Source organism: Lonchura striata, chromosome 1 (assembly GCF_050655825.1).
Source record: "Lonchura striata isolate lonStrDom1 chromosome 1, ASM5065582v1, whole genome shotgun sequence".
Lineage (NCBI taxonomy): Eukaryota > Metazoa > Chordata > Aves > Passeriformes > Estrildidae > Lonchura > Lonchura striata.
Window position 1 is genome coordinate 113,867,651 of NC_140703.1, and position 21,793 is coordinate 113,889,443.

The following is a 21,793-nucleotide window of genomic DNA, read 5'->3' on the forward strand; positions in this document are numbered from 1 at the left end:
GCAAGAAAGGAATGCAGGGCCATTGTCACAGGCTGCAGGGAGCTGGACCAGCACTCTGACTGCTGCCCTGGGCGCTGGTCCCTGCCCTGCCAGGCTCCTGAGGCAATGCAGACCTGCTGAGAGACAGCAAATGTGGTTACCTGGAATCCCCACCTGCCCTGAGCCTTACAAAATGAGAGATGCTCTGTACATCAAAGTCCCCAATGGACAATTAAAGGGCTTCACTGGCTGTGCATTTCATCCTCCTGGGTGCTTTGCATGGAACAGTGATTCCTCATAAAATGCCAAGCACATCTTGATGACACACAGGGGACTGGAAATTCCTTCCCAGAAAATAAACTCATGCACTGGTGCTGCAGAGCCTTGAACTGCCCAACCCCAGAACGTTTTGCTGCGGTGTAACCCAGGCAAACTCCTTCCCAAGGGAGGGCAGATCCCTGCAGGGAGAGGTGTGTGCTCCCTTCAGGGGGTTACTCCTGGGGTCTGTGCCTTGCAAGCAGCTCCTGTCCTGTGCCCATACTTGTGTGGTTCCTGGTGGACTCTGCAAGGACGTGTTTTTACTGCTTATGCCACATACCTCTCTCCAGGCAGGTGTAATGAATGAGTTTCTCAGGATAATGATTGCGCCACAAGCATTCCCACTGTTTCGGAATTAAGCTGCTGCTTAATTATAATGTTTGGCTTAATAAATTATAATGTTTGCTGTATCAAGGAGTTAATTGGAGTTTACCTCTTTCATAGCATCATCTATCTGTTTTAACCCCTCGTAGTGGTCCCTGGATTCCCACAGAGGCTGGAGCATCACCTCCTCCACTTCTGGGAACAGCTAGGTGGAAACAAGACAAAGACTATCAGCATTTCCTTTTGCATTCCTCAATTTGCTGCATTATTTGACTGTACATGCTGAAAACGAGGCGTGGAAGGTGCTGGGATCCCTGATGCGGGAAGAATGAACTCTGACCTCCAATGATTTCAAAAGGCTAAGTAATTACTTTATTAAACTATATTATACTATAACTACATTACACAAACAAGAACCATCCCTAACTAACTAACCAGAAAACCTGTGACTCTCTCCTGAGAGTCCCGACATAGCTGTGGATCCAACAGGTCAATGAATCCAAACAACCATCACCAGAATCCAATCGAGCCATCACCTTGGGTAAACAATCTCCAGAACACATTCCACATGGGCGCAGACAGGGAGCAGGGAATGAGATAAGAATTGTTGTGATTCTCTTTTCTCTGCTTCTCTCAGGAGAAATCTCTCAGGAGTCTCTCTGTTCAATGTGAATACCACAGGAAGGTACATCCCCATTTCCCTGCGTAACCAAGCACCTGGTGGGGCCAGCACCAGAGGGAAGCTCTGCTCTCCCCCTCGCTGGTTTCTGCCCCTGGGTGAGGGTGACTTTACCTTTGTCACTGTTTCGAACATGGGGATGAGCACGAACTTGAGGAACCCGATCTGTGCCGTGGGTTTGGTCACTTTGTCGCGGTCCATGAACGGCGCCACCGGGAGCCCCTCAGATTTTTCTCGGTCGCTCTGGAACAACCAGAGAAACAACCCAGAGATAACAAAGCCAGAGATAACAAATATTAATCCTGTCTAGGAGGCTGTGAGGAGAGTGATGCACCAAGCAGATGAGCAGCCCTCAGATGCAGATCACAGAGGTGGCTGTAGATAGCACAGAATAGTGATGTGCTTCCCTCAGGCCAATCTCTCTGCTTTGTGGAGAGCAACACCTGAATAAAGAGAATTCTGTTCACTTATTTCTGCTCAGCATCAGCATCAAAGCGTTCACCTCCAGCCTTGCAGGGTGGCTGACTCCCTTTGCAAACCCACTGGACTTGTGAGGTGAAATATTTCAGAGTATCTAGAAAGCTGGTAATGGCCCTGCTGCTCTGAAAGAGAAGGAATAGTTCTGTGATTTCCTCATTGTTCTCCAGAGAGTGATTATTTTCAGGTATTCAGACAGAAATTATATCTCATTCTTTACTAATGATTAAAAGAGAAAATCAGTTGCATTCACTTCCTTACTGAGCAGGTTCTTTTGCTGGCATCCTTCTCTCACTTTTTGTAAAAGAAGCTTTCTGTGGAATCATAGAATGGTTTGGGTTGGAAAGGATCTTAAAGATCATCCAGTTCCAACCCCCTGCCATGGGCAGGGTAACTTCCACTAAACCAGGTAGTTCAGAGCTAGAACCAGACTGGGCTGTCAGACAGTGAAGCATCTGTGGGATTTGGAAATAGCAGAAAAGAGTGAAATTGTACAATTGCATCCCTCCCTCACTCTTACCTGCATAAAATACTCCTCCAGTAAGCAATCGACCCAGGGCTCTGCCACCTCCATCGGGCGGACTTCGTTGGAGATATCACAGCATTTTATCAGCACCATCTTCAGCTGAAAGAGGATAACACTTCAATTGCAGTCCTAATACCAGCCCTTTCCCCCCTTTCCACAGCCCCTGTCCCTGCAATGCTTTCAACCAGAAAGGACAACTTCAGGATTTAACCAGAGGTCTTAAATGATGTGGATCCCCTTTCCCTCCCTCACAGCTGTGCTGTGTAAATCACTTTTCCCCTCTCTGCCTTGCTTCTCCCCTCTGCAGCACTGGGATGTGCACTTATCTACTACATGAAGATATTCAGTCACAAGTGACCATTACATTTTTTGTGGAGCACTCAGAGGCAGCTGGGAAAAGATTTCCCTGGAAATCAAACACAACTTCACTGGGGAAGAGAGGAGACAAGTAGTTTTATTCTTATAGATTTTTCTTGCCCCACAGTAAAGGACAATAAGAATTTGTGGCCTAATAGAATAAAATCTTTTATTCTCCTGATGGGACTCCTGATTGGATTTCTAAAGCTGGAAAAATCTATTTAATATAAAGCACTTCCAAATTGTAATTATTTTTTGCTGGGGCAGAAAATGTAGGAGGGATTATTTTTTGATAACATATATTGAATCTTGATTTTTCAACAAAGAAGCTTTCACTCAATGCACAGAAGAATAACAATCCACAGAACCTCCTTACACAGGTCATGTGTTCTTCATTTGTGTAATCAAAGTTTTCCATTTTTTCCTTGAAAGAGTCCAGTATTTCTGCATGTCTCGCCATGTCTGTAGCCAGGATTAATGTAATTATCCCCTAGCAAAGAAAACATGTTCACATATTAACTTGACATTCCTTACAAGGCCTGCTATTGCAAAGCCAAGTAGGGTCTGTCTTGCACACGAAATGCCACAGATGCACTGAATTGCTCATGCTGGAAGGGGAAATTTCTGACTTGGAACTGCCAAAGAAATGGGAAGAGGGTTATAAAGAGTTCATGGTACATGAGGATCATGGTTTTATGTGATATTCCCGAGACACTGAGGTTTTTCCTTTCTCATTGACTAATTGTAGGAAAGCAAACTGTACAACAGGATGTTAAAAGCCATGCTCTGGCTGCCAAGATCCACTTTCCTCTCCTTGGAAGGCACTGTGGGTTTTGCTGCTGACTCTTAGTGGCCCTGAGACAAAAATCACGATGTGGATGCCAGCTGTGCCCATTCTCTTTGGATTAAGGGCTTTGAAACACTTGGATGAGGACAAGGAGCTCTGTATCCTCCTTCTGTGCAGAGTTTACGATGGGAAAACATGTGGTTAATTTAAAGTTGTGGGTTTTCATACAGAACAGTCCCTTTTGGGCCCGTGCCAGTTTCCCACACACTGGCAGAATCAGGAACTCCCACCAGCCCTTAAACTGCATCTTCACTCGGCGTGTAAGGAAGGTGTAATGTGGAAATTAAGACTGAATTTTGGTCCTTAGAGCCCTGATGGGAATTTCAACATTGTTCAGTGCCTCATAGATAACTGTGACCAGTGCACCAGGGCCTCTTCCAACAGTACAAGTGCTCTGCTGTTGCAACTTCTTTTCCCCTTTTGAAGCCCCTCTTAAAAATTAATTCAGTGTTCCTGTAAAGCACAAACTTCTGCCCTGAGAGCTTAATCCTTCCCCAGTCAGCACTAATTGGCTCCTCCAACAATACAAACATCTACCCCCAAAATGTCATCGGCTTTAATAGCCAGGATGTACTCATTATTCCTCAGCAACCCATTCCAGGGAGTGCTGCTGTGGAAATTTTCCAAGAATCCCTCTTGGACCCTCCCAGTTCTAGGGGCTTTTTCAGCCCTGCCCTCCAGGGAGGATGAATCACTCTCATGGTGGAGCAGGGAAGTCCATGCGCGTCTACAGCCTCAGGAACCGCGCGCGGGAGCAGCGCTCCTCCTACCTGTCTTATCTGCTTGAACTGGTCCTGGTCCACGTTGGAGAAGATGTTGAATTCTGGCTGGGAGATGATCTGGAAGGCCACGGCGCAGTGGTGGTTCTCCAGCGGGGAGATGTCATTGTAGCGCACGGCCAGCTCCGTCCGCGCGTTGATCTGGTAGCTGAGGGCAGGGAAAACCGTGAGGAAAAAACTCCTCAGACACCCACCAGCTGCTCCAAACCTCCTGCTTGCATTCTTTTCAATGCTTATTCAATTAGCTGCAGCTTTGGGTTTTTTTTTTTTTCGTTGTTGGTATTAAATCAAATTTTCACAGAAAATAGATATTTAATATAATCGCAGGCGTTGATTCCCCTCAGTGGATGAACATTCACCCAAAAGGGTTTTTTTTTTTTCTTCTCTAAATTTTACCACATTTCTAGTTTAAAATGATGTCGAACAAAACCAGAAGGAACTGTCTGGGTTTAATTCAACCCCTGCTAATATCAAAAACAGAGATTCTCGCTGATCCCAGTCAGAACTGAGTTCTGCCTTTATTTAATGAGTGGTTACAAATAAATCAGATTCTCTCTCTTTCACATGCACACAAAAGTGTCTGTGGATCAACAGCAATAATTTCCTCACATGAAAATAAACAGAGTAAAGTACACTTCATGATTTATAATTATGGAATAAACTGTCAGCTAAATCCCCCTTTGAATTTTAGTGCAATTATTCCATTATAATAATTTATAGCTCTTACCAGCTGTAAAGTATTTTACCTTGTTTTTTCAGGAGTTAGGGGGAAAAGGGTTTGAATAGAAATATGAAAAAAAAAATTTCCTTACAGAACCAAGGACTGGTTGGCAAACCACAACCCAGACCTGAGCTCTGCTTTGGCCCACGTGAGTGACCAGCAGGGCCTTGGGAAAAGGTCAGAAAAGGAAAACTTGATCTACCAAAAAATGCCAACCAATGTTACCTTCCCAAGAGATTTTAAGGGAAGAGAAAGCAAGAGAACAGACTCACGTGTTGTTATAGCCTGGATGGTCCAAGTCATGGCACACTGCTGCAGTCATGAGAATCAAAATGTCAATCTGGGAAAATTTCTCCTGTAAAATACAAAACATGAATGTAGTAGTATGATTTCTACTTCCCTTATCCTTGTAAATTAAAAGAAATAAAGAAACCAGATATATTTATTTTTTAGAGAAATGCAAATCTGAGCAAAATGAAGCATTTTTCCTTAGATGAATTTACTTCAGTCAAGAAAGAGAAATCTGCCTTCCCTTCCAGTAAAAATGACTCAGATTTGCCTTTGTTGCATTAAATAACAGCAGCTCAGAGGAGGCAATTTCCTTGAAACTTGCTATTACTGCAGAGATGATATAAGAGCACTGAGACATTAGTACAGTCTCTTACAAGCCATTTGAGCACCCTGATTAGGTAAAGGGAGGGCTGGAAGATGGCTCTGCTGCTACTGCATTCTGCATTAACTAAAGTTAGGAAAAGAACAAGAAAAATTAAATGTTGTGTTTCCACAGCTTTTGAATAACATGGACTTACATTAAAGCAATTTTTTTTTCATACTGCTACTGGCAAGAAAACAGAATTAGGCCAGTAACTGATACGTGTAACTATGGATAAAAAGGTGTTTTTTTTTTTTTTAAGTGAAAAAAAACTGTTTTGTAAAGAAATGAAATGAATATATGAGTACAGGTTATCCAGACAGTGAAATTAATTGATGCCTATAGTTTTGGAGAAAATAAAGGTCAAATGTGTGTCCTGCATACAATACATGCCAGGCTACAGGACAAGCACAGGTAAAAGCACACATTTGGAGAAAACCTCTTGTGGGAACATTTTGTGTCCCAAACAAAGAACACACCCACAGACCATAATTCAGTAGGGGTTTGGCTGTCATTCCTAAATGTTTCACTCCAGTACAAACTGTGAACATCCAGGAGGTGAAGTTCCCTCCCCAGCAGCCTCAGAAAGCTGTGCAGGTGCTGGGGGTGGAAATGCAACACCTCTCCTTGCGTGCCCAGGTGTCAGATTAAGTTTCCTTCTGATCTAGACATGGGGTAACTGAGAAGCGTTTAAAAAACTTATATTCCATTTTCAGTTTCATACGAAGGGTGAGACAGTGAGATGTGAGATGTTGTAATTCACACCATCACAATCAGAAGTCAGCTATTTCTTAGTTATAATACACTATTAGTATTTCTTGGCCTATTAGTCTTTGCTATGCTATACCTTAAATAATACTGTAATGCCTTAAAGTTAATAATCTAAAATTACTCATTGTGGGTCTTAATACAATTCACCTTTCATAGTTTTATTTCTCTGAAGTATCCAGAGGCCATCCTTTGAAACTTGTTTCTAGCTTCATTTCTCTCTCACCAATATCTGTCCTATTCTGATGGAACCCAGGCTTGGTTTGGGGTTCCATGTGGTGAAAAATCTCTCCTCCAACCCGAGCTTCCAAAGAAAGGCTCAGCAGTCTCTGTTGTTCGGTCTCAAGGCAGTTTATTGCAAGTTATCTCAAAGATTTTCTTCTGGACCTGCTGTGGTTTGCTCACAGCTCAGGCAGAGGCACACACACACCCTGACATCCTCTCTGACTCCGACTGCTTCTTCTCCCCCTGCCCAGGGCTGCTGCTCTCTTTTATATGGTACATTATGTGTTAAATGTTTATAGTTTTTCCCCAATGCCTATCACCTATATTAAATGGTGCTTTTCTATCTTTGATATGGTACATTACGTGTTACATGTTTACAGTTTTTCCCAATGCCTATTACCTATATTAAATGGTGCTTTTCTACTCTAAACCAATCTGTGAGTGCCAACATCACCAAGAACATGGAGGTGAGGAAGGAGAAAGAGGGAGGGCAGGACCAGCCAAAAATCCCTCCATCTTAAAACCTCTGACTCCCATGTACAAAACCAAAACCCCCCTATACAGCACTCAAAAATTCTTCCCTCTACTTTATAACTACTTCTACTATAATATCTAAACTTTTGTGACTTCTTGTTCTTCCTGCAAAGTTGGTAAATCATTCCATGGCTCGAACTCAAAATCACAGCTGTTTCCAGCTGCCTGCCAGGGTCTCAAATGCTTCTGACCTGGGCCTGGAACCTCCAAAAATGTCTGGGGGACATTTTGAGTTCCAACACTATTCCATGGCATTTTTGAGTCAGCATTTCTTATCTCAAGGTCTGCACAGGGATGCGCACGCTGTGTGAGCCTTCTGCCAGGCTTTGAGAATTCCCTACAAATCCATTCCCCACGGCTGAGGACTGAGCGAGTGCAGCCTCCCCAGAGGCCACCACTTGCCAGCAGGCTGGTGGCCCCTTTTGCAAGAGGAGTGGCTGAGGTTTCAGGGTGGAACTGGAGTGGTGCCACGGAGGGGGGCTCGTACCTGGAGGCTGCAGAGCGAGATCATGCTGTACATCATCTGCGTGACGCAGAAGCAGTGCCGGAAATTGTGGAAGGGGTTGTTCCTGTAATTGTCGTGGATGCACAGCTGCAGAGAGAGGGAATGGAGCTGTCAGAGGTGGCACAGCTGTTCACCAAGCACTGTAAATCCTAAAAAGAGTCCTAGGGGGGTTCAGAATCATTCTCTGCTAGGACAGAGTGACAGCGCAGGGTCTCTGACACTTTCTGCCTTCCTGGGTGAGATTTGCGTTATAGATACGTACTATAATATTGGCTTTTTGCAAATATTAAAATGGATTTTACCTGTGTGGTGTTAAAGTAACTTAGATACAAATATATAGTTTTTATTGTTAGTATAGTTAGTATATAGTTAGTTTATATAGTTAGTATATAGTTAGTTTTATAGTTAGTAGAGTTAGTAGTGGTTGTTAATTAAGCTTAGACATAGCAGTGAAATAGCTGATATAAGTATGTTTGTGTTCAAATTCCTGCTTGGATGCAATAACATCCAATGAACAAAGGATGAGGACACTGCTACAGATCTGCCAACTGTCAGCACTCACTGTCTGAAGACAGTGTGGAGCAAGGCCTAAAACAAAGGTTATGATAAAAATGAAAAAACCACAGCCAAGGAATCTGCATGCTCTAAAAAGGCAGATCCAAGGAGCAATATGCTAAACAGTTTTTGGAACATGTAAACTGGTTTGGGGAAAGTTTACTGTGCATAAGGAGCTATGAATATGCAACAGGCTGATGTAAAGGAAAAGGTATTTAAGGGCTGTCCCTGAAGATAACAGTGTGAGTGCCATGAGGCACCTGTAACAACCTTTGCTCTATGGTCCTTGTCTCCTATTTTTCTTTATTAAGCTTTTAAATTTTCACAGGAGAGCAAAAATTTAACACTTGTGTGTCTCAAGAATTCACCAGCAGGTAAAGCTCACAGAAAATCCCCCCTCACACCAGCCAGCAATGGGCAAACATCCCAGCACAGCTGCATCTCAGTCCTTAAGAGAGGACACTCTGCTCTCATCCTGAATTTGTATTTCAAACCTTGCAGTGGCTAAATGAGGGCTGTAACAGGCTCAGAGCCCACTCCTGGCCCCCTCTCCTGCTGAATTCAAACTGCAGCTCTGATACCTGGAGGGCTGAAATGTGGCTGTCATTTCATTTGCCAGGGCTCAGAGGTGGCACTTTGGGATGTGTTGCTTGGCAAAGAGAAGATGTGAAAGCACACCAGGCTGGAGCACACCTGGGTGGGTTTTCTACTCCAGTCAGCCTGGGAGAGATTGAGCTGTGCTGGAGACAGGAGCCATTGCTCTGTGTGGATTCATTTCCTGCAGATCCTGGCTTGGTGGCCCTCATTCCAGAGGCAGGATAAAGCCTGTCTGTCCCTGTGTCCTGCCTAGTGCCAGCCAGGCTGGCAGAGGGAGGCTGGCACAGCTGGGTTGACACATGCCACGGTCATTATTCAAATGCTCCTCTGGTTTCCTGTCCCTCACAAAGCAGCCAAGAGTCAGCAGCACTGCTGGACCCCTCTGCTGAATCCTCCTCCAAAGCCTGGACCCCAGAGAGCCCTCGTGCTTCAGCTACTGAATTAATTACATGGACAGAATTAATGACATGGACAGAATTCCAGCTAAATCAGGAATTTACTTCAGGAATCCTCACACCCATTGGGATCAAACACTTTATCTCATCACCTGACTTCTAGGAAGCCTCATAGCTCTGATGAGGTGAAGAGAAGTGTGGTATTTCAATGCTTATTCAGTATTTGTGGGTTTCATTGCAAAAGCCTCACAGAGTATTCTGCAGCAAGGATTTTAGAAACACATTTCATTATTTTAAAATGACTTAGGAATGGCATGATATGGTTGTCAGCCAGGCTCACAGGTGGTATCTCACAGCCTACGCATGGACACCCGTGGCACTGCACAAAACTGCATGGATGTAATGCACACATCCAGCACTGGAGCCCAGAGCATCCCAGGGGACTCCTGACTCAGGAGGGATGCAGTGACTGGGTTGCATTAATCACTTTTCCTCCTCTTTCTGGAAGATTTCTGTAGCCAGTGGATGTGGGATAAGCATGAGGTGGCTTTATCTCTCCCACTTGAGTTCTAAGTGATGCTCATACTGTGCCTGGGGAAGTATCCCACTTTGGAGCACAGCCCTTGAGGCTTTTAAAAATAATTTATTTCATCAAGACGATAGACCTCACCCTGCCTTCCTTTTGTAGAAAATACTCAACAAACTCCTCTTTTGTTGCTCAGAGTGAAGCTGTCTTAAATGTTAGTGGTGACAAATTGCTTGGAGACATGAGCTAGGGGAAGCTGCCTGCAGCAGTGTGTGTGGGTGGGCTGTTGGTGTGTGTTGACATATCACCTTGCTTCCCATGTTTTTGGGCTGTGAAACAGGAGGAGGAGATCTTCTGGTTTATCTACTCTGTGTTACCCTTGTTTGTGTTGGGTTTCATCCCACCCCTTGTCTTCAGCTGCTCTATAGGGTCAACACCACCCAGCTTTTCATTTGCCTTCTTCAGAGAGAGAGATTTACCCGATTTTGAACACTTTTGGTGTCCCCTTTAGTGCAGTCATATTATTTTTCTAAAGAAGCTTCACCAGTGCTGGGAATAAATTTCAGGTGAGCCTCCTGCCTTCTGTGGTGACATTTTATCCCTTATTCCAGGCTCTGCTCAGCCTTGTGCCTCCTGCAGCAGGACACAACGTGACAGCCCCATGTGCTGGAACATGTGATGGACCCAGTCTTCTCTTTGTCTTTCCCAGCTACCTCCTGATTTTGTGAATTTTTTTAGGAGTCTACATCCATCTGAGACAGTGCCCTCTGCTCTCTGCAAGCTCCTCAGGGAAGCAGAAGAGATTAATGAGGTATAAGTATTTATTACAGGAATCCTGTGAAACATCTGTATGATGAATTCACACCATGATGTTTTTAATTATTGTCTCAATCAATTTGTGAGACACAGAGGTAAGTTTTTACTAGTTGTAATTCCTCAGGCTATCCCTGGATGCTTTTTAAACAATGGTTACAATATTTACTGTTCTACAGTTCTCTAGGAACGTGATGGGTTTTTTTTCTAAGAAAGCAAATATATTCTTCAGCTTTTTAGCAAACACTTTCTTTTGCTCTCCCTTGGACCTGAAAACTCATTGCTTTTTAAATATTCCAGTGTTTCTCCCTCAGCCATCTCACTTTTGGTATGATCTCATCTTTCTCACATTTTGCATCTCTGCAACCCTCTCACATCAAAGACTGAAGCAAAGAAAGTTACTTTCTCAGCAATTCCTTTTCCTGCCTGACTTGCTCTTTCCTCTGCTCCCTGTGATTTAGTGCATTGAATGATTATTGCACTTATTGGCACTTTTTAACTATATCTGAAGGCACTTGTCTTGCCTCCATTTACAGTAGGTATCAAGAGCATTCAGCAGAAATGAACTGCTTTCAGTAACAGAAACCTCAGCAAATGAATGCAAAACAGTTAAAAAGAGTCATCTGTGACCACAAGAATGCAAAAATTTTCTGAAGCACTTGAATTTTAAGAATTTGTATAGATTGACTGCTTTGATTGGGATTACTCATGTTAATTCCAAGACTAAAGGCTTTGTTTATTGATTTTTGAATGTGAAAAATTGCAAACATCAGTAACTTGAAACACTCACCAGCCACCTCTTCAACGTGATAGGATTGATGTTGAAGTCTTTTACCAGCCCAAGGTCGTGGTACATGTGCTCCAAACAGCTCAGCATCTGCAGCCAGGGACAGGCAGGTTATTGCTGTAAATATCCCTTGAGGACACCCTGTGAAGTGAATTTCCCCCTTGCAAGCATCAAATAATTGCAGAGCCCTCTTTAGATGAAAGAAAAGATGTTCAAAGGTTGCATGATTAAAGACAGTGCAAGAGGGGAGACAGGAAGGTCTGAAAGCTTTTTGAAGCAGACACGCTGCTGTTGACTTCACAGGTTTTGTGCAGGGCTTTGAATGTCACACCAGCACTCTCCAGCAATTGTGATTTGTGTGTATCACAGCAATTCCTGCTCACAAAAAAAAGTGGCTAGTTCAGCTGGGATGTGTCCTATTGCTCAGTGAAACCAGTGGGAGCTTTTCCCAGGCTGCACAGAAATGGATCAGGCTCTAGCTGAATAGAAAATGACAGCAGAAAATAAGAGATCCCCGAAGAAACATTTATTTCAGACATTTGCCAATACCTTCTTCCTTTATGAGCTCCTAACTCCACTGTCTTACCTCACATTCCTTGTTTAAAAGATTTCCCATTATAACCCTACAAAATTGCAGCAGTTTTGTGATTATCCCCTCATGGAGACTGTAACTATGAATCCCAATAGTTGAAATGCAAGCACAGGCAGCTTTTTTGAGACAACATCTGCCCTGCAGTAGCAAGGAGGATTCAGGTAATTTAGCATCACCCCTCATATTTAATCATCTGGGCTTGAAAGAATTGAAAACAAAAGGCATCAATCATCTCAAAGAACTGAAAACAAAAGATATTGATAATCTCAAGTGTTTGGGTGCTTAACAGCTTCCACCAGTCAGAAATGAACAGTTTTCCTGGAGTTCAAGAGTTTATGTGCATATTCATTCCCCCTTCTCAAGGCCAAATCTGCAGGGGATGGAATGTGGCCATTGTGTTAGAAAATGCAGTTTTCAGGCTGTAAAGTGAGCCAGGGGTTTCAACATGATGGGTATAATGTCACAAATACAGCCCTGGAGGCATTTCTAATTAATTTTCTGTTATTTAGGCTCTTAGAAACTCACCAGAAAAAAAAATGATTCAATCAAATGAAACTTTATATTTATCCGGGGAAATATAAATATAAGTCATGGAGTAACAACAAGGTTGACTTTGAGTAATCCAAACAGGAAGGGACTTTCCTGCAAGACCTGAGGGACCATGCCATGAGCTGAATTCTGCTCAGATCACATGGGCAGCATTTTGCTGAAAATCCCCTTGTCCTGGTAGAATATATGTTTTCCAACAGTTTCATAAAAGACTTTCCAAGACAAGAAACTTTATCCAGAAGTGCTGAATTGCCCTTAGCAATGCAGCTGTTGCCAAGAGAGCTTTGGGGGAGTGAGGAGGCGACTCCTGCCCCTGTTCACAGGAAAATCTTAGTTTTCATGTTTATCCTTCTTGGTCAGCAGCAAAAGCTTGAATATGGGACTCTTGTAAGGCTTGAAAAGTGAGAGGGCATTGGAGAAGGAGGACCCAGGCTTGCTGCAAAGCTGTGTTTACTGAGATGCAGCAGAGCACATTATTCATTTGCTTGCAGCTGACCCAGGTTTATGACCTGCCTGCCCCACTGTGAGCACGTGGGCAAACACTCACTGCTAAACAAGCTCTGATAGAATTGAAATATTCTCTGTCAACATAAAGCAGAGCTAAGAGGGTGAGATAAGCCCATATGGTGCTCAGCTCAGCACAGCTTGTGGGGAATCTAATTTCTGAGCAGACTCCTCCTTGCAGGGCAAGTTGAATATCCACACCCTCCTTCTTCTTGCCTTCTTCTTGCCACCTGATAATGTTTCCTAGCCCTCTGAATGAGTTACTGTGCTAAAGCTCTGTCCCAGGAAACTGTGGATAATGGGTTTTGTCTCTCATCATTCCTTAATAGTCAGACAGCAATAATCCAGCAGTGTTATGGTGCACCTGCCAGACTGTAATTCCCTCTTGCTGCAAAGACCTGACAGGCATTTATGGCCACGGTACAGGGAGGCAGCAGTGGCTGCAGAGCCCCTCTGTCCACACAAGGGAAGCTCTCAGCAAATGGGAGATGGACCTAAATCCACCAGAGAGCCCTTCTGTTGTTCCTCCAGACACGGGAAATATCCTGAAGTGTGGAAACCCAGGGCACTGGGAATATTTCTCTGTCTGCTCTGGGGTGTCCTGACCCCAAGGGGAGCTCTGACTTTGACCCTCATTCATGGAGAAAACTTCCAAAGCCTCGAGGTAAACTAGAAACCACCAAAGTGTGAAATAGATTGTAGAGATTGTAGAGAGTACTGTAGTATGTCACATGGATGAGAAATTTAGGTTTCAAGATTTTTAGTATGTTATAGATGGGTTCAAGATGGAGGATATAGGGTGTTGCCTTGAGTTCCTTTCTTCTTTCTTCTTCTTCCTCTTCTTGGGTTTAGGTGGTATCTTGTAATTGGGTGGAAAAATCCTCATTGAGGATCTTTAGGGGTCAGTTATTGGGTTAGAAAGGGAAATAATCTAGGTGTCACTTCTTAATGGGGTAGCTTAGTTTTTGATTAGACTTAAAAGGCCTTGTAACAAGAGATTGTTGGCCATTTTTGTGCTGTTTTTCCTGCATGCAGAGTCTGGTGCAAACAGCGTGCTGAAGTTTTGATAAGATAACAATAAACAGAAGCTGAAGACTGAAATAATCCAATGTGTCTCTCATTCCTGACACAGAACTGCTCCAGGAGGGATTCCCCTGCCAGGGGAGCCCCCAGGGAGTTGCCCAACTTGGGGTCTGCAAACTCACACTGAAGGGAATGTGCTGTTCCTGGGGATGGGGTATGGGGTGTTTTTCCTTGCCGTGCTGAGCCAGAATCACTCTGAGAAGGTAATTTGGGTGATTGCTGCTGGGGGTGCTGCCAGAACTACCCAAGCCTTCCCCTGGGAGAAAAACCAGCACTAAACCCCTGGCTTAGTCCTGTCCTCCATTATGTTTTTCTTGAGTGAGATTTGCTAGTACATGCTAAATCTGGTTTTACATTATATTATAAGCTATCCACTCTTAAGATCTTTCTCCTTCATGCTTCTAGAGGTTTACACATAGACCTTCCAGAACCTTCTACAGATGAACCATGAATAACACTAATAGCAGTAAAAAAAGGAAGAAAAGTAAGCAATAAGGAGATACTAATTGGCTTTGAATGCAGCCTTGCAACCTCTTCAGAACAAACTGCAGAAAAAACCCTCAGCTGAAGGAGTGTGAATCAATGCCTGCACCTCTGCCTGCTGCTTTATTGATTTGAGTGGAGTTATTGATGATGTGCTTAAGCACACACGTCACTGGGGATTGATTTGTTCAGATAAAATGGTATGGGAGAACTCATGTGGCAGTAATGACAGTGCACCAGTTGAGGGACTTTACTGGGAAGAGATTAAAAAGCAAATAAAGAGGAGCCAGGATATGACAAGCAGCATAATCTACCTGGCGTCTGCTAGGAAGAAGCACTGCATTTCTGGTGTGGTATGGAAATAAAAAAAAAAAAATACAGAGTAAGGTGCAGAAAAGGGGGAAAACCCTGCAAACTGTCTCAAAGGGCTCTTCTGGCCCCACTGACTCTCAGAAAGTGCCAACCCAGCCAACGTGGCATCCTCACCTCGTTGGGCTCCCACAGCCAGACGTCAAAAGTTGGTTTCCGCAGAGCCTCAATGGTCTCCTGGGACAGCATGTACTGCAGACAGAAAGGCAGGAGGTGTAAACAAAGGTGTCCCTGGCATGGGAATGCTGTTGGCATGTCCTTGGGGCTCCCAGGGTTCCATACACAAGGGATTTAGCCACATTTCCCAAGGAGACAGCAAATGATCTCTCCCTCTGACCACCCAACTCTCCTCACCCTTCCCACCAGCTGGGAGCTGCTCGTCGGGGCAGATCCTTGTGGAGCAGAACTTGAGAGAAAAGGGAGAGTGGATGTGTTAAGGAGAAGGTCATGGCTAAATCCAGCAGAGAAAATCAAAGGCACAGGACACAGACCCATCCCTGGCTGCCATGGTTCTGCTGCCTGCAGAGCATCAGCTGCACTCGAAGCTGCCAGTTAGGGAGGGGTGGTGTGAAGTGTCTCTGCTTACAGTGCTAAATTAGCTGGTGGGGATGATATGTTTATTTTCAGATGATTTATGCTCTCATTTCAAGTGTTTTTTCAAGAGTGCCCACAGTTTCAAATTGGTTGTCAGCCTGCAAGATCCAAGTGATTTTTTATCATTACGCTCAGAAGCCTAAAACAAAATCAAGCTCATTCACCAGTTATGGTTGTACAGAAAATGAAAAGAAAAGGAATGTTCACGGTTAAAAGACATGGGGATATCAGGACTCTACAGATTCATCTTTTCAGGATTCTGTTCATCAGAATAGATGAATATGAGTTTTGGGACTCAAAACCCTTGTGGCTTCAATTGGCCCATTTACCATGGCTGTCTCTAGTTTGGGTTTACTCTCCTGAGCAAGTGAATGACAATCTCTGAGCCATCAAATTGATACTTAATCCAAGGAGGAACAACACAGAAGATTAATTTTTCTTCTTCAAAAGGCAAGGAGTTTTGCATTTGCACATACAATGAACATTTAGTGTGACTTTCTGCAAGAAAAATGCAAATTAGCAGCACAGATTTGGTGTTGCAATGACATCTTCCTTCAGCCTCACTGACATTGGACAAATCCAGCACCTGACAACTGATAACAAATTTTGCAGATTTCCAAAATTTGCAAAACTCCCATGAGTTTTGGTCTAGGAATAATGCAGAAATATAAAAGTTTACTCTGCAGTGGGTCAGTGCAACTCTTCATAGCCTTTATTTTTAATTCAAGATCCTAATGCAGCAGTCCATCGAAGTTTAATCTGACATATATACTTATCAAGGGTAAAAAAAATGGCTTAGAACTGATGTGTTCTGTGAAATCATGTGTTACTGTCAGGAGCACAAGCCTCCTGGGCAAAAGTTAACTAAAAGAAATAGAAGTCCCAGAGTCTCTGCTTCAGTGGAGGTCACTTTAGCGAGGCAGAGCAGAACAAAGAGCAGAATTTACTGCTCTGCTGGGCTCTGGAGACAAATGTCCACATCACAGACCTGCATCACACAGGACTGTGAGGATTCAGGGTGGCTGGGCAGCTTTGGTGTGTGTGAGGAGATGCTCATAGCTAAACCATGATCTGCAAATGTGGGAGCTGGGCACTGGGCAGGCATAACCAGGCAGCTGTTAACAAATCTGGTGGGCAAATTCTGGTTCTGGGATTCAAGACCCTGTGCTCTTCATGGTTTCAGCCTCATTCATCACTGTGGATTTGTACTTGTACTTGCCCAGGAGACATTTTTCTTCCAGCATTACTGTTTTCTCTAGCAAATACACTAACTCATTTTCACAGGGACAATGAATCATTTTGGAGAGAATCCAAAGTCGCATTTTCTGTTTCCCTAGGTGAAGCATCGCCATAAATTACTTTTTAAATTAAAAAATAATCTATTAGGAGAAAATTGGCAGCAGCACTACTTTCAATCAGAACACAGCATTACAGGGTGTTTTTGATTGTTGCTATGAGCACAGAGAATAAACAAATATAACTAGACAAAAGAGCATTAAATGTTGATGAATGCACAGTGTTCATTAACATTTCAAACACTAATGAGCTTTCAAGTATTAAAGACTACCGAGAATTAAACTTTAAGTCACCACAGGCAACTGATGGCTTTTTCCATTGGCTCAAAGGAGCTTTGGATCAGACCTTGGATTTAGAATAACAGGGAATGAGTGGCTAAGGAGTCACACATTGTAAAGCAGCACTTGTCAGGGTGGCAGCCATGCAGCAGGAATATGGGAAGAGCCAGGATTGTGTGGTACCTTTGGGTAGGATGGCACATCCCGCCGGGGAGCCGGCCTCTTGCTTTCATCCAAAAAGCTGTACTTGCAGGGACAGTTAGTCCTGAAATGAAATATTCATCTCTTAATATTGAGGGAACAGAAGCACAGTGCCTCAAAAAGTGCCACAAGTGCTCTGGTGCCCCAGTAGCCACCCCACAGAGAGCCACCCCACACTACAGCCTCTCCCTCTCTAATGTAGTGTTGCTCCAAATCCTTTGAAAGTGTGATCCTCTTTAGGATTTTCTCCCCTTGTGCAACACCCCTGTTGCCCTTTCTTGGTCTATTTGCATTTCAAGAGAGAAGCATCTGAGTTCAGGCATGTATCCATGGATACCCAACCACTTCTCCTGAAACCAAGTAAGTTCAGCTTGCTGTCCATGGCAGGCATCCTTCTCCAGGGCTGCCAGGACCACGCTGGCCATGGGCACGGCACTCCTGTGCTGATTCACTGCTGAGGGCACCCACTGAGCCCTGCTGCAGCCCATGAGAACTTCCACTCTGATGGTGGGACCTCCTTGGAGAGGCACAGACTTGGCAGACACCTGTGCTTGGCTCCCTGATCCTGGAGAAAGGGAGCCACTGCCAGCAATTACAGGTAATTAACACTTGCCTGGTTATTAACACTGCTAGTTATTTACACTCTTCTTTCTTCTGCATATGGAAAAGCCAAGCTGATGCTTTTCCATCTGAGCAGAGGCCCAGGAGGGAGCTCATCACTCTCTACAATTCCCTGATGAGGATGCAGCCAGGTGAGAGTTGGGCTCTTCTCCCAGATTACCTCAAACTATGCCAGGGGAGGGACAGCTTGGACATCAGGGAGAATTCCTTCTTTGAAAAGGTGGTCAAAAAGGTTTGGAATCTCCATCCCTGGAGGTGTCCAAGGAAGACCTGGAGGTGACACTCAGTGCTCTGGGCTGGGGACAAGGTGGGCATCAAGCACAAAAAGCCTTGCAGGGCTTTTCCGAGGTGGTTGCTCACATGGACATTATTAATTCTTGTGTGAGGCTGCTCTTCTTGCTTTTTGCATTTATATTTATAGAGTAATGGAATGGTTTGGGTTGGAAGGGACCTTAAAAGTCACCCAGCTCCACCCACCCTGCCGTGGGCAGAGATGCTGCTCACTGGGTCAGGCTGCTCAGGGCCCCGTCCAGTCTGGCCTTCAGCACTTCCAGGGATTTATCCCTGGAGTCCTAACATTTGGATTATCCTCTCAGTTTTCAAGCCCTCTGCCAAAGGAAGCAAAAATAAACCTCCCAAAAGAAGCCAAGCAAAGCATTCCATTAATTCGGGTTTTTTTGCATTTTTGATTATTATATTTTGCAATGTATCTCTTTTGAGTGATTCTCTTCTCTGTTGGAAATTAGACCAGGTCTCTTTTCTCCTCTTAACATTGATGTCTGCTGTCTTTTCTGGTGTCAGTGTCTGAATCCTGTGAAAGTTATGTCATTTTACAGCTCATGGTGATCAGCTGACTTCAACCAGCTGCCTTTTCCTGCCCTGCTTAAGGAGATTCTCACTTGATGAAAAGCTGTCTTAATAGTTTCTAAAGCTGTTTCCTCAAAACTCCACTGTGTGGGGTATTAGTAGGATAAAAATAGTGAGATTGGGGCATTCCTTGCCCTAATTGGAGCTGACTGCCAGGGTTAGCTGAGGGTCAGCCAGCTATCTCTAATTCCCAGCTGTAGTAGGATATTGAAGCCTTCATCCCAGCACACTGGGGAACACACCAGAGCCAGGATGCATCAGACCTTCACAAATGTAAAACTGGATCTGCAAATGATCATGATTTTAAATGACACTATGATGCTATTAGCATCTGCCAGTGGTGAGTGCAAAAAACAGACAAGCAAAAAAAAAAACCAAAAAAGGCAATTTGAGGAGGATGCAAATGGAGCTGCTTTGCTCTTCTGAACAGAGAGATGCACAATTCACTGTGCTTTTATAAACCTGGCTACCCAGCCTTATTCTCTCATTTAGTAATGTAACAGCAAATATAAGAATAGGTAAACATCCATACAGCTGTGTACACTGTGATCTTATTGAAGGAATACAGGCACTCACAAATGTTTATGTGCATGAATTACATTTAGATGGGATCCCTAATTGAAACCACAGTGCATTATCTAGCAAATGACCCTGCACAAGGGATGACAGGTCTAAATGAGAGCAAATACATTTCCACTTCCCTGGGATGCCTCTGTTCCCACACAGATCTCATGCCAGCAGGAGAGGGTTTGCTCGGCCACCCTGGGGTGAAGCATTCCTAGGCTGGGGTCACCACAGGCTGGTGACCTGGCTGCTGTGGGGCTGTGGTGGCTTGGGAATAAGGAACATCAGCTCATTCCTCTGCAGCTCCTGATGGGAGCCACCAAGGAGCATCACCTCCCCAGCCTTGCATCCACATCTAGCTGCTGCTCTGGCTCCCACACCCACAGGGTGCAGATAATCCTGGGCAGAATTCTGTGCAAGCTGGAGGAGCCTTTGGGCAGCTGGGAGGAGGGAGAAGCAGCTCGGGGTAGCCAAGAGGAGCTGTGACAGAGCCACGTGGACACAGCACCAAAGTGAGGATGCTGAGCAGAGAGGGAGCAGCTGTGAGTGTGAGCTCAGAGCAGGCCAGGGTGGGTGTCTGTGCCCAGCTGAGCTCACTCCATCTTCACCACAGCTTTCCAGCCTCACACCCCGTGCTGCTCTCTGCTGGAGCCTGTCACATCTCACCACGGGCCCTCGGTGAAGGTGACACCCCAGCTGGAGCTGCCTGCACTGAGCAGATGGAACACCCCCCCAATTCCAGCTTTTCTTGTTAACAGGTTGCTGTTTAGGCCACAAAATATAGATTGGAAGGTGACAGGAACTGGGATGGGAGTTAGTCACGGCTGCTGGGACAGTCTGGTACTTCCTGATGTGGTGTGGTGGCAACTGAGCGAACACCAGCTTGCCATAACTTCTGTTTTTGGACCTAATTCCCTGTCCACCTGTGCATCACTGTTCATCACCATCGCTGTGCATCGCTGTTCAGCTCTGCCAGCTCCCTACCACAGCCGAGGAAAGACACGTGGGCACACACGTTTCTCACATCACACCCAGCACAAATCAGCACACATGCTCTTGCATTTGCTGCCAACCTGAGCTTGGATTTTTCTAATGAGATTTCTCCACACACCCCAAAAAGAAATGATGCAAGCGACAGGGCAGACTGCATTCCACCCCGCTGGGATAAATCTGAGGCACACATCTGAGGTTAATAACGTTACTCTGCGTTTATGCTAATGTGACAGCTGAATTTGGCCTTGGACTTCATGGGAATGAATTATCATTGTGCCTCCTGACATATCTGGATGACAGCATTTATTAAAATGAGAGATTAGAAAGCCTGAATCTTTTAGCACATTTCCCATTGCCCTCAGTAGGAAACAGTTTTGATTAAGGGTCAGACAATTTGACCCCGAGACTGTTAAGACAGCACAGTTACATTCACTGAGAAAAATCCCATTCACCCACATTTCGAGCAGCATGGTATATTCCTCTCCAGCAACATTCCCAGGAGTATTCCCAATCTCACAGTGATGATTTCCTCATCCTGGTGGGGCACTTCAGTGACACAGGGGGTGTTTTCCAGCTGAGACCACGCACTGTACGAAATGCAATTTTTTCTCCTGCTGTTTTAATTACAGCAAAGCCAAGCTTCACCATCACAATGAGCCCTTGCATTAGAATGCAAATTCCCAATTTCTCATTGAATTTGAAACGGATGATTTATAATAGCATGAGATGATAATTAGAGGAGCTGCTACATATTTATTTGGTAATTTCCCAGAATATATTGGAGCTGATTCGAGTGCTAACTGGTTCCCAACCAAAGGCTGCACTGCTCTTTCCCCATTCTCTCTCTCTCCCAGTAAATCTGGATGGAGAATTCCCATTCTGTTTGGTGACAAATAACTCCCAAGACCTTTTTCTGTATTCCCATGGCCCAAACTAATTTAACTGGTGAATGGCTATAAATCTTCAAATGGTAAATTAAAGCCACTGTCCTTGACGGTTATTGGTTTCCTTGCTCTTTTACTTTTAAGCCCAGGAGAAAATTCTGTGGAAATGTTGCATTAGGGTTTGAAACCAGACAATCCTGTGGTTAGGTGCCAAGCAGAACTTACCTGCTGCTCCTTGCTGCCATTTCCTCCCTCATCTTTTTAATGTCACGCTTGCATTTCTCAATCTCCACCACTTTCAGGCCTTCCACTGTCAACAAAGGGAAACAAGAGGGCTGTTACCATGGCGAAAAAGTCGCAGGGTCTCATTTCACAGTGGTGCAAAATGTCAGCCAGCTCTGCCAGTGGGGTCACCCAGCGAGGAGCCGGCGCTGCCAAAGCCAGGCGCGACCTTGGAAACCCACGGGAATTCTCTGCTGCCAGTGCAGGTAACAGCCACAGCGCTTTCATTCACTCCGTGGCTTTTCCACAGCAGCAGGCAGCTCTTCTGC

At 44.6% G+C, this 21,793-nt stretch overlaps 1 protein-coding gene across 1 annotated transcript in view; it reads right to left on the bottom strand.

Annotated features, from left to right (window-relative positions):
- PDE9A (phosphodiesterase 9A) overlaps window positions 1–21,793 on the bottom strand; it is a 54,517-nt gene that overhangs the window by 1,833 nt on the left and 30,891 nt on the right. The window contains exons 7-17 of the mRNA XM_021546766.3: window positions 21,468–21,552; window positions 17,296–17,377; window positions 15,062–15,136; window positions 11,368–11,454; window positions 7,674–7,778; window positions 5,280–5,362; window positions 4,278–4,434; window positions 3,037–3,150; window positions 2,298–2,402; window positions 1,415–1,543; window positions 731–826 (exon numbers count right to left, since the gene is read on the bottom strand). Of these exons, the coding sequence (XP_021402441.1) occupies window positions 731–826; window positions 1,415–1,543; window positions 2,298–2,402; window positions 3,037–3,150; window positions 4,278–4,434; window positions 5,280–5,362; window positions 7,674–7,778; window positions 11,368–11,454; window positions 15,062–15,136; window positions 17,296–17,377; window positions 21,468–21,552 (1,118 nt within the window). The remainder of the gene's footprint in view (window positions 1–730; window positions 827–1,414; window positions 1,544–2,297; window positions 2,403–3,036; window positions 3,151–4,277; window positions 4,435–5,279; window positions 5,363–7,673; window positions 7,779–11,367; window positions 11,455–15,061; window positions 15,137–17,295; window positions 17,378–21,467; window positions 21,553–21,793) is intronic.